The sequence below is a fragment of the Numida meleagris genome, chromosome 2 (genome assembly GCF_002078875.1).
Source record: "Numida meleagris isolate 19003 breed g44 Domestic line chromosome 2, NumMel1.0, whole genome shotgun sequence".
Classification (NCBI taxonomy): domain Eukaryota; kingdom Metazoa; phylum Chordata; class Aves; order Galliformes; family Numididae; genus Numida; species Numida meleagris.
In genome coordinates this window covers 76,482,815-76,495,783 of record NC_034410.1, presented here as the reverse complement: position 1 = coordinate 76,495,783, position 12,969 = coordinate 76,482,815, and the positions used below count along the sequence as shown (strand labels likewise).

Here is a 12,969-nt window from a genome sequence, read left to right as displayed (position 1 = left end):
ATGTTAGTATTTAATAATTTAATTTTGTCAGCTTCTTCCTGTGTTATTTATTCCCACCTAGACTAACTTCTCCCCAGCATTCCCGTAGTTACTATTTAGACAGCATTGGTCCCAGGCAAGTCACACCACATGTTCCTCAATCTGAGAAGTTTTTCTGACTGACAGCTGCAGTCCAGTTGTCATCTTCTTTTGTTTTCTTCTTTGTATTATTTGAGATCCTTAGCCTAAAAGGTGTTCTGCATGCGGGAGGGTATGTGGCTATCATTTGGCATGCACTTGAGTGTTGTTGAATCATCCCCCTTCACACAGACTACAAAATCACAAGGCTTCCCTTCCTTTAGGCAGTGCTGAAAATCCTAACCTAGAGATGAGACTGATATACGCTGTCTACAAAATTCTCATCAAGAAAAATGTATTACAGATTTAACTTTCTCTGCCTGTTGTGCTAAGGTGTTAGCTTTCCCACAGTAAGCTTGCTCCTTGTGTGATCTTGATGAGTAGGGAAGCAGAACTTCATAGCACATGATGCTTAATAGCTGTAAACCTGATCAAGGAGCCCCCAGGTATGGTGTGAGCTGCTGGTAACATAAACCTGAGGGCACCTATAAGAACTTTTTATCGAGGTTTTCCATATATTATTAAGTCACTGACTTGTTTATTTGGCATATAGAGCTGGAAACCTTTCAAGGTTAATTGAAAGTCATTGTACTAGTCAGTGCAGAAATTGGGATTTTTTTTTTTAATGTTACATAGGCAAGAGCTTTGGTTTTGCTTGATTCAAATCTCAACTGTTTACTGTTGTGACAGCTGACGTATATGCTTAAAAGAAGTATACAGTACTTTACATGTGCTACATGTATGGTGGGTACGTCTCTTACCCCTGAAACATCAGTTGATATTTGAGCAGCAAACAACAAATGTTTTGGCTTACCTACCTTTCTAGGATGATGCATCTTTTTATATGTTTGTTGTCTTCTATTAAGTAACTCTTATAAACAGTTTCTCTTTGCTTTCCTCTTTCAGATATTTCTTTTGATTGTTTTCATGTGTATAACATTATTGATCGCCAGTCTTATCTGCCTTACCTTACCAGGTGAGTCTGTTATTGTAAAACTTTGCCTAAAAACAACCCAGACAGTAATGCTCAATAATGGCAGATGTTTTCAAATCACAGCTTAAAGTTAAAAGAAGAAAACATGGAGAAATCATGTCTCATTTTGAAAGGTACATCATAAAGTTATAATAGCCTAAAATTTGTATGGTAGAGGTAATAGCTATATCTAAATGAAAGCTCAGTTGAGAAGTGATCAGTGTTTCCTTTGTTTAGTTGTATGGGAATTATTTATGTTTTGAGACACTCTGTAGTAGAATTGAGACAAAAACAGAACTGATTTGCTTTGCTGTTTAGAGAAGGAAAATATATATAGGCTGTTACCAGAACTCCTACGCTATCTTCCTTATTTAAATATTCATCATATCAAGTCACTAGGACACTTGAAAGTGATATATATGTCCCACTTTCAAATATGTATGAATAAGTTCTTTTAACCAAATGAAAACATTTTGTACTTGTTCTAAATAATTTAGAACAAATTAGGACATGTAAACTTGTTTGAATTTCAAAATCTGGCTGCTGTAGTGCTGTGTCATTTTACCTACTTTTATTAGTGATCCTAACGTCAATAGTATATTGAGGTGTGAATTCTAAGTTTTGAAGTGGTTTGAATAATATTGTGTAAAATAATTCCACTGTAATACTAGTGAATTGAAACTATTTGAAAAATGAAATGTAGCAGATGAGTTGCCATTTTGATTGAAGAGCTTGACAGTGAAATAACCCATACGTCACTCATAAGATTTTTAGTTCAAGCTTATGTACTAATACATTATTCCTTTGAAGTTCTGAAGATCGCTATTTAGGATTTAGCAGCGCTGCGTGCAGTGTTTTGTTATGCAGTAGGTCAGATTACATTGTTGGTCCAATTAAATTTTAGATAAAGAAGACATGTATTTGACATCAACTGCTGTGCTACTTATGTAGGGCTCGCATATTCATGCCTTATGGGTATAATACCAAAATGCTGTTTGATACTTTGTAGCATTGATAGTTAACAATGAATGTAAGTATTTTCTATACGCATTTTTCCTTAATATATATATATATATATGTATATGATATATATATATTTAGGTATATGATATAAGTACTCTATTTAAAAGTTTTTGTGTTTTCAGTATTTGCTGGCCGATGGCTAATGTCATTTTGGACGGGGACTGCCAAAATTCATGAACTGTATACAGCTGCTTGTGGTCTTTATGTCTGTTGGTTAACTATCCGAGCAGTGACTGTGCTAGTAGCCTGGATGCCACAGGGTCGTAGAGTGATTTTTCAGAAGGTCAAAGAATGGTCTCTCATGGTGAGTCTTAAATATTTTTATTGAAGTATCAAGAAAAGTTAGCTAACAACTTGTTTTTTCATTGCTTTTTCCTTACCAGGTTTGTGCTGTAACTTGTACCGCATTTTCCCTTTTCAGACTTTTGAAGCTTGTGAAACTTACATTCCCATTGCATAGGCTAACTCTAATTTTGGAAAACAGTTTAGCACAATATTAAACAGTCAGTGGAGATGAGTTTGCATGAATGTGTTACATAGGGAAACACATAAACATATAGACTGTACATATTCACATTACAGGAACAAAACAAAACATAGATGTTGCACTGTATTATCCCATATGTGATGTGTCCTCAGATATACATAGGTCACTCTGTAAGTAAGACCTCCTGTATATTTCCATGGAAACTACAATAGATGTAAAGAGCACAGGAACACTGTTTGATAGAGCAAATACCCAGCTACAAAACATCATTTTTCAGTGCAGTCGCCACCATTAGCTGTGCATTTTTGCCAGCCATGAGCAAGAGCCTGCGTGCGACACCCACAAAAAAAAAAAAAATCTGCACCAGCAGAGGAAATGAGTTGTTGCCACTGCTGAAACACATCACCCACCCACCTCACTGTGCTCACATCCACTCTTTGGTCTCCATAAACATTCAGCAAGCATCAGTGAATGTCAGTGGGTGCCATTTTTTCCACATGGAGGAATTCATTGACACACCTTTGCTTCATCCACACTCTCATGTTAGAAAATTTGTGTAATAAAATGCCACTGGATAATGTTCCCTGTTGAAAAGAGTAAAATGTGAGTTTAGGGTTAAAAATTATATGGACACCAGTAAGTGCAGTCATTGTCTTTTTCCGGACAGCCTGTAGGATAGGACTTGATCCAAAAAATTTATATTACAAAACCATTGATGTGGTTGTAATTATTTTTTGGGGTTTGTATGTATATGTGCATTAGAAATCTTTAGTGTTTTTTTTTTTAGCTTGATCTGTGTAGTTTAAGGTACATTTTGAAGTTTAAAAAAAAAAAGATTCCTAACAACCATATGAATTGGATGTCTTGGCTTTTTTTAGATAATGAAGACGCTGATAGTGGCAATACTGCTAGCTGGTGTAGTTCCACTTTTGCTTGGTCTTCTGTTTGAGCTGGTCATTGTTGCGCCTTTGAGAGTTCCTTTGGATCAAACACCTCTGTTCTATCCTTGGCAGGTCAGTTGCTCCCATTCTTCTTCTACTGATCCCTTTCTTTACTTAGGATTAAGGGTTACCTGAGTTCTTGTATTAAGGGCTTACCTGAATTCATTCTTTTTATTTTTACAAGTATACTGTAGAGCTGTTATTTTAAGTAAACTATGTCATTGAAGTGGTAGGTGCATATTTTACATACCTTTTTGGAAAGAATTTGTAGAGCTATCGATTCTCTACATTTCTAATTCATGCACATCTTTTTTTTTTAAAAAGTTTGGGATTAAATATACTGAAAGGTGTTATTTTCATTTGGCAGAGCTTCCTCAAAAAAAGAGACTAGAGAGACTTGAGACATGTTTTAAATTAACAAGGAGCTATGCCGATTGGAAATAATTTCCATTTTTCACAAAAGGGAATTAATTGACTTAGACAAAGAATGTGTGCTTGAGCAAACACAAGATTGCTTCAAAGCAACTTGAACGCTGGCTTTTTTTGTAATACTAGATTTTTTTAATATAATTTTTTTATCCACTAATCTCTTACAAATATGTATAATACAGAAAGAATATACTTAACTTTGCACTTGGTACCGGTAGCTATGTTGTGTCCTTTAAATTCCATGCCATAATGATTGCAGCATATGGTAAGGTATAAACATTCCACTGAATTCTATGGTGTTTTCTTGTGAAAAGCATTGCATTCTGTTGTGTTCTCACATCAGCTCCAATGTTATGAAAAATTACAATTTAAGAGATGAAAAACAACTTGTTTTCTGACTTGTGTGGGCAGTTTTATGTAATTTATTTTCATTTTTAAAGAAATCAAAACAACTTATTTCTCGGTAAATGTTAACAATGTTGTTTGTTCTAGAATGTTAGCCTGTTGCTCTAAATGCAATGCTTCTATTTTGTAGTTTCCTTTGGCTCAGAAGTAGCAGTAGCTGGTTTTCCCAGTTCCAGGGAGCTGAGTATTTTATAGATGTTATTTAAGTGTGAGAGTATCCTATCTCTTAGGAATTTGCAAAAGCAGCCAACTCTTTGAAATGATTTCCCTTGTAAATAGAGAAGTTTGGTTATGGATTGTTTTTTTCTTCATTTCTAAGTAATATTAACAACTTACTCTAAAACCTTTCAGTCAACAACCTATTAAAAAGTTGTTAATGGTAACTGTCCATTTTTACAAAATTAGGACTGGGCTCTTGGAGTTCTGCATGCCAAAATAATTGCTGCCATAACTCTGATGGGTCCTCAGTGGTGGCTGAAAACAGTTATTGAACAGGTGAGAAAAAATTGTCCATGTGAATTGTCTGTAGAGTACATGTTGATGAATGTTTTGTGGAAATGGAGTCAGAAGACTAAATTACTGTTGTAGTAATTTCAGTAATTGAGTAAAACTCATGTACTCTTGTAGAATCCTTTCAAACTATATGGCCTAATCCATTAAGGTGCACTTAGCAGTAAAAGAAAAATAAACCTCAGAAATCTGAAATCAAGAAAATGCTGCTTATGGGTATACACAAGCTTATCAAGTATGTGTTAGAGCAAGAAACATCATTCTTTCTTCAGATGAATTCATTTGTGTACATATAGTTGACATATGTAGTATCCCACCACTCAAGAACAGAAAATATGCGGAAAAATGTCTTTATGGTAAGAGTGAGGGAGCACTGGAGCAGGTTGTCCAGAGAGGTCGTGGAATCTCCTATGGAGATACTCAAGATCCATCTGGGCATCTACCTGTGCGACCTATTGTAGGCTACCTACTTTAGCAGGAGTTGGACTCTATGATCTCTCAAATTCCTTTCCACCCCCTGCAATTCTGTTATGTCATGATTCTGTAATATATCTGCCTTCACCAGAGCTGTAGAGATTCCCTCATGCATACATGAACGGATATATCAAATAATGTTTCCTTTCCCCTTCAATTACTAAGTTGGAGTGAGCTGTTCTGAGTGACAGTTTTTTGCACAAGTAATTTTTCCTTGACTATAATCTTTAAGTTATATACTTGTCATCCCAACAGTGTATCTCTTTCCTTTGTTGGAAAGTAACTTTTCTGCCCCACACTGTGTGTAGTAATGGCTATTAGTTTGTGTCCTGACCTCAATACAAAAGGCTCATTAAATCTAGCACATACTCCCAGTTCTTTAACATTTACTGATTATCTTAGGTGTCACCCAGGAGAAATGTAGTCTTCGTTCTGTGAATACCTCGATGCATGCCACAGCTCCTTCCGTTCCAAATGCTCTTCCTGGGCCTCTTCTGTACACACGCTCTTCTGAACCATCCTTAGAAATGATAGTATCCAGGCTGTGGGACAGAGGTCCTTATTCAGCTGTATGTAGTAGCTGATAGAAGTTGTTCTCCAGGGAAGAAGTGAAATGATTTCCTGGAGTCCTTATGGTGCAGATTAGCAGAGAGTCTTTCGTTTAACACCCACGACCATCATGATTTCTTCAAGTTGGGGACACCATTTCCCTCTCATAAGGGGAGCTGTGTAAAACCTTGTAGTTACTACTGTAAGCACAAAGCGTAGCTCTTTTGATTGACCTATTCTACTTCTAACTTGTTCTTCTTAGGTATATGCAAATGGGATTCGTAACATTGATTTACACTTCATAATCTGTAAACTGGCAGCACCAGTGATCTCTGTTCTGTTGCTTTCCCTGTGTGTACCGTACATCATAGCTTCTGGTGTTGTACCTTTACTAGGTATGTATACAACCAGAATACCTGTCTGTCATCTGATGCTTTAGAGGAAGGTAAACTTCTCTGTGGAAATAAAACATGAAGCTCTAGGTTAGTTTTTTTTATATAGCCACTTCTGCCAGCAAATATAAACTCTTAAGTATTGTTCTGTCAGTGAAGTCTGGGTTTGGGTTGGTTGGTTGGTTTATTTTTGCGAACTGCAGTGTGTTATTCTGACTGGCTTTCTGATAAGCTAAGGTGTGCGGTATACATCAAAAGTACAGGATTGAACAATTTCTAGTGGCAGAAATGTAACTAGCTAGCTAGTTCGGGGAGATGATGTTTAATAAGGTTTTTTGGGCAGTCAGCTTTTAATTTTATACTTTCTTCAAGAAGTACTACTGAGCTAAGGATACCCTTTCTGACTTGTCAGTCAGATTCTCAAGGAAGCTTAAAACAAATGAAAATACTGGTTTTAGTCTGAGCTTTTCATTCAGCGTTAGGGTGTTTCCTTTATATTTAATATCAAATGTAAATTGTGAACTTACTTTTCTGACTTCATCTCATTGCAATTGAGTGAAATAAATGTAAGTAGAAGCAGGGTGGATGTGCATTTTTGCCAACAGTTGTCTTTTTCGCTGATTAGCTTTGACATTAAGAAACCTCATTTTATTCCTCAGCCTTTTGTTTGAATGCAGAATTTTACAGTGTCAACTTTTTGGTGGTACAAGTTACACAAGTCAATAAGCAAGAAGAGCTGATAAGCTCTCATTCGCTGTGTTTAATGGAAAGCTTTCAGCTCTGATGCTTGAGATGATCCGGACAGACAGCTGTCGTGTTGGATATCTTGAGATAATAATTATCTTGAGATAATCTTGAGATAATGTTATTTCACTACCATCCTACTGAAGTTACAATATAACAAAAAGCAAAAGCACATACAGAAGCAGAAACGGGTGTGTTACCTTCAGCAATGTTAGATGATGTGAGGGTTGCATCTTGTTTTGTAGGAGTTACCGCTGAAATGCAAAACCTCGTTCAGCGTCGGATTTATCCTTTTCTGCTCATGGTGGTGGTTTTGATGGGAATCCTCTCCTTCCAAGTCCGCCAGTTCAAGCGCCTTTATGAACATATTAAGAATGACAAGTGAGTGTATAGTATACTTTTGGTGGTGGTGCTTTGTTCTCAAATTTTTCCACTTCCAGTAATGACAAAGAATGATTACAACCTCAGATTGAATTTAGATGCTGTATAGACTTAGGGCTAAAATGGATTTTAGGAAGCTTTTTAGACAAATGAACAGTCTGAGGCAGACTTAAACTGTTCTTGGCAAATGTTCTACCTGTGGTTCATGTGGACAAGCACAGGAACAGGCCGCCTTTTAAACAGAAGGCATCCCTCTGTATCTAACTCCAACTTTTTCTGTAACCACAAATAACGCTGGTTGCTTGTTTGTTTCCCCTTCCATAGTCTTGAAAGACAGATGAATATAATAACTTACTACGTATTTGGAAGTAAAATATTTTATCAATCTACTGCTTACAAAAACATTTCTGCAACCTTTTCTGCGTAACTGTTTTTCTTACTCTTTCTGCTTGTTAAATCAATTAACCTGTTAAAAGTTCAGTTGAATGACTAATTTGCCCCATCTAACTTTGAGCCATTTTCTGATGATCTGATGAATTAGTAGCTGTATTAATAACATTATCTGTTTTACTCAGGTACACGTTAAAAAAAAGTATTTGGTTTCTCAGTGTTTTTCTGGTTAGCCCACTTAGTTTGTAAGCTTTAATGGTTAACCAAATTTAAAATACTTGCTCTTCTTCAGTCCTTTGAAAACATGCCCTTTCTGCTTGAAATTAATCAGTAATTCATCAGATGTTGTGAACGAGCTGTTCCAAAGCGTGCTGGAGTATGCATGATTTAGTTCTTTAGATTTGGGTGCAGCTAACGGATTGAAATATTGATTATTTAGATTCTGTAATATTTTTCCTAGTCTGCACAATTCCTTTCTTAAATTCTTAACTTACAGAATGGAGTGTGTCTACATTACTTTCTTAATGCAGCTTACTATCTTACTGTTTCTCTGATGTTGAAAGCAACAGTAAATTAGATGTCTCAATTTATTCAGTAGACGTGTTGCCAGCTCACTTTTATCTGTTAAGTACTGGAACTAGTATTTCCATCATGTTTTCCTACTTACAGAATATACCTAGGACCTTTTTTTTTTTTAAGACTTTTTATATCCCTTCCTAAGTAATGCGCTGTGCAGTTCCACTGCTGTGGAGGGTACTTGGGAAAATTAGCTGTGAGCCCCGACAACTAGCCTTCATACATCTTTTGTATAGAAAATGAATGAATGAGTTGTACGTTAATGTGCTGAATTAGCATAGAATAGTTTGTCTTTCCACTGTCTGCAAAAGCAGTCAGACTTCAAACCTAAAATGAACTTCTTTGAAGCTTAATTGTTAGGAATGTTCTGATACATTTAAAATGTTGGGTGTAAATTAATGAAATATTTAGAGTTGTAACAAACGTGAAACCATGAGCAGTTCCCTTTATATTTTGGTACTACTTTTAAAAATTTTTGTTCTCCACCTGTTTTCATAACATGTTCTTCAGTATTTCCCCTACTGTAGTAAATGCAGCTTGTTTATATTTTTACACGTGTTCTGAGATAAATACAAATATCTTTTAGGCAGAATTCAACTTGTATTAATATTGCAAATAGCTTTCTTGCAGCATGCAAAGCTATGAAAATATCTGTAAATGTAAATTACTTCAATATTTACTTATTAAAGTATTGTAACTACCGTAACCAGTAGAGAACTGTCATCTAGAAATATACTAGTTTCATGTAACACATTTCAAAAGTATGTGTAAGTTTTGTGATATTCTGAAATGTGCAAAACGTGTCAGTTTGGCTATGGTAAAGCAAGAAAAGGAGCAGTGACAAAAAAAGTTCAAAAGGAAATAAGACGCTTCAGGTGAAGAATTCATATGAGTTTACACGTAGAACCAGCAGACAAATAGGAAGCATGGAAAAGATCTTAGATGTTAAAAAGTAGGTGTGTGAAGCAATGATACAGAGGAGGTAAGGAATTATGTGAAAGGTAAGAAAAAAACTGCTAAGCTAGTGGAATGGTGAGATGTGGAAGCAGTTTAAATAAAGGAATCATACAGCCCTTAGGCCTGACAGTGATGTAACATTAGGATATTTTCTCAACCTTTAAGAAGGGTTGAGCTGCAGTAAAAGCTCTTCCTTTACAGTATCTTTATCAACAAGGTTTTACTTTGGATATATGAGCTAAGCCTCTCAGCACTCTTAAGTGATGCACATTCTGCATTGAGGCAAATTCTTTATTGGACATAGAACCTCATTAACACTCTAGTTTGGTTTTGTATCAGAGTTGTTGCAGTTGCGAATGTTTTGATGGTTCAAGGAAACACTGCAAAAATGTTCACAGAAATACCATTCAGGATGGGGCAGGGCGTATAAATAATGAAAACACATTCTTAATATTTCATATCTTGACTCAGACTACTTATGTTTGAATTGTATGACTACCAAGGTTAAATCTGTAAACATGAACGCATAATACCTGTATTCCATCATGAAATACCTGGAAGTTGAGGGGAAAAAAATGAATGTGGAGAGTGCTGAAGAGTCTTGGGCCTGGGGACGGTCATGTGTAGAATAACTTTTATTGAAATAAGAAAGCTAATTCTGCAACAAATGAGATAGAGTGGATTTATGGTACAGAATAGTAGTAACTTACGTTAATTTCTCACCGTTCTTATAATTCCAGGTACCTTGTTGGGCAACGTCTTGTGAATTATGAACGAAAATCTGGTAAACAGGGCACATCAACAACTCCACCTCAGTCTTCACAAGAATAAATGGTCATATTAAGCATCGTGACCTTCCTTTTGCCTTTACATGTTCCTTGTTCATAGACTTTTCTTCAGTTTTTGGATATCTCTACCAATAATACTCTCAGCAGTGTTATGGCTTTGTTTGTAGCATCCAGATAGCAGTTAAGGCGCTGTTCCTTTTCTGTGTTTTCTGGTGTTATCAATGCTGTCTGAGGTCTGTATATGTGTAAATAGAAGTATCCTGACACCCTAAAACCTTGGATTAAAAAGAATGTGCATAGTACATCTTTAAAAAAAAAAAGTATATTAATTTATTAAATCTAGTTGTCACTTTATTTTGGACTGTTGTTCTGTTGACAAACAATGTGCCACAAAGCAATAGTGCAAAGAGGCAAGATGTTTTTATAAAATCTGGAGCTTACTTTACGGTGTTCATAACAGTTTTTATTGTAGTAATATAGTATGATTTTTCATGAGTGGAAGGGCCACACAGACAATATCAGAAGTAAACAACTGTCTTACAGGCAGCAATGAAGTGGCTGTGATGAGAACATAATGAACTGTGTATCTTGCTGTCAAGTCTTTTTTTATTATTTTGTATAACACCAAAGCTGTTGTACATTTTCTATTGCCTGATTGTTTTTTCATGTGTCTGAGTTTGTAATATTGTACAGTTACTGTTAAATCAAGAAAATATGTCATTTTCTGAGAATTCAGATGTACTTGTTGAGGCTCAGCTGGGTTTTTCTGTTTGCTTTGGGGATTTCTGGGGCTTTGGGAATCAGGATTTCCTGTATTGAAGCAGTAAGTAAAAATTCACTAAAGGTAGGTGATGCATTTAAAGGTACCAAGAAAAATAAGATAGCTTTACCACTTATCAGCAGAAGTATTTTTCAAGACCTCAAGTGAAGGGTTGAACCTTATCAATGTGTTTGCACAGAAACAAAGAGCGTAGTGTAAGCAACATTCTGATCCGGTCCTTAATTAAAGAGCTTGAAATCTCTTTTTCTTTCTTGTGAGTTACCTAAGTTGCAAATTACAGTATAAATTTTATTTATACAATTACATTTTAAAAAAAAAAAATCTTTCAGAAATGGACAGTGTGAATTTTTCATGGGAGTAATCCTGAGGAAGTCATACATCACATACCATCAATTGCCTGTGGAGAAGGGAAATATATATGCTATTATACCTGCTATTAAACAGGCAAAGAAAAGTTAGCAGGTTTCTTTGCAAGGATGGTCAAACAAGAGCCACTAAATCAAGTTTGTGTTGTTTGCATATGGAGATAAAGTTCTTTTGCAGTAATTTTTTTAATGTATATCTTCTAAAGAAAATACATAGTATCACAAAGCTTTAAGTACCACCAAATCAGTGCTAGAACTGCAGTGCTATTCCTAAATTAGATGAGGGAATACATGTATCCATTGCAGTAATCAGAAAATCGATGAAACAATTAATTTTGTGACTTGGTACTTTGTCCTTCAGTATTCCCCACTTAACCATATATGTATCTAATTAATACTTGAGAATCTGGCAGGTTTTTAGAGCATGTCATCTCCTTTTATTGATGTTGCATCTCTGATCTATGTGTTTTGAGCTAATTTGGTCCAGGCTGTGACGGTGGTAGTGCATTTCTTGGTGTCTGGACTGTCATGTTCTGAGCACAAACCAAACGCATCAGAATCCAGTGTCACTATCAGGAGGTCAGAAACTACTACTTTGCAGAGTTACTGTTTTCCTGATAGTTTTGAACCATAAATACTAGCTTTTGGAGTGATTTAATAGGATTTTTCCAGTTAAATGAAGTTATGGAGAAATAGCCAAAATGTTTCTAATTCACTCTTGCTGACTAAAGGTTAAATTGAGTATTCACCCCGAATATTTTTGATGTGCATAAATGTTGCATTTGAATATTTACAGTGGTGTACCTTGTGGGACAAGTATTTTTTCACAGGGTGGAATTCCTTGGTAACTGACATTCTTATTTTTGCCAGAATTCCGACCTTGACAAATCTTTTGTAAAGAGTTCCAAAAATCTCAAATATTGGCAGCACTGCTGTGCATCGTGCAGAATTTGCAGTAGTGCAGTTCGTGTAACTTTTGTGTTTTTATCAAAACTGGTCTTAACATTAAAATTTATTAAGAAAAAGCCATTTTGCTGTTTCTTATTACTGTTAATTTTGTAAGTCATGATGTTAAAAAAGAACACATTGATCCAGTCATGTAATGTGAACTGTAGCTATTTTAATGTAGCTTACATTATCTGTATTTGCTCTTTGTTGATGAGAACTGGTTTCAAATGAAACTCGAGCTTGCTTTTGCACTACTTTACAGATCACAGATGGAGTGAAGTTTCTGAAACTGTATTGTAAGAGTCCAAAAGAATCTCATCTCGTATCTCCTTATTTTAAGCATGTTCTAGGAAAGAAGGTTGTATAAAAAAAAATTAAATGATTTCTTGTAATTATTGTTTTAAATTTTAATAGCTTGCCTTGCTGTGCTGTGTGTACTCTTCTGAGGTAGAAACTTGATAGTAAGCTTGTCAGTGAGCTGACTGTTGCTAGGACAGATGACAAGCTGTATTCCAGTGACTTCCATCTGTGCTAGAGTGATAGTACAGCATGCAGTGGTTTTGCATTACTCTTCACGTGGGAGAAACTGTGTGACTTCATCACAATTTCTGTTGACCTTAAGTCTTGAAGGGAGGGGTTGGAGCTGTCTACCAGCTTAATTGCACAGTCTCTGTGGTGTTGAGTGTCTACTGGTATTATTAGTTCTACAAGCCTTTATCCACGAGCTGTCAGATGGATT

The 12,969-nt window shown here is 35.7% G+C and overlaps 1 protein-coding gene across 4 annotated transcripts in view; it reads left to right on the top strand.

Annotated features, from left to right (window-relative positions):
* MARCH6 (membrane associated ring-CH-type finger 6) overlaps positions 1–12,641 on the top strand; it is a 44,903-nt gene extending 32,262 nt beyond the window's left edge. For all 4 annotated transcript variants that reach the window (XM_021386058.1, XM_021386056.1, XM_021386057.1 and 1 more), the window contains exons 20-26: positions 1,024–1,093; positions 2,236–2,417; positions 3,479–3,613; positions 4,781–4,870; positions 6,171–6,303; positions 7,290–7,425; positions 10,089–12,641. In XM_021386058.1, coding sequence (XP_021241733.1) covers positions 1,024–1,093; positions 2,236–2,417; positions 3,479–3,613; positions 4,781–4,870; positions 6,171–6,303; positions 7,290–7,425; positions 10,089–10,179 — 837 coding nt within the window. In that variant the 3' untranslated portion in view covers positions 10,180–12,641. The remainder of the gene's footprint in view (positions 1–1,023; positions 1,094–2,235; positions 2,418–3,478; positions 3,614–4,780; positions 4,871–6,170; positions 6,304–7,289; positions 7,426–10,088) is intronic.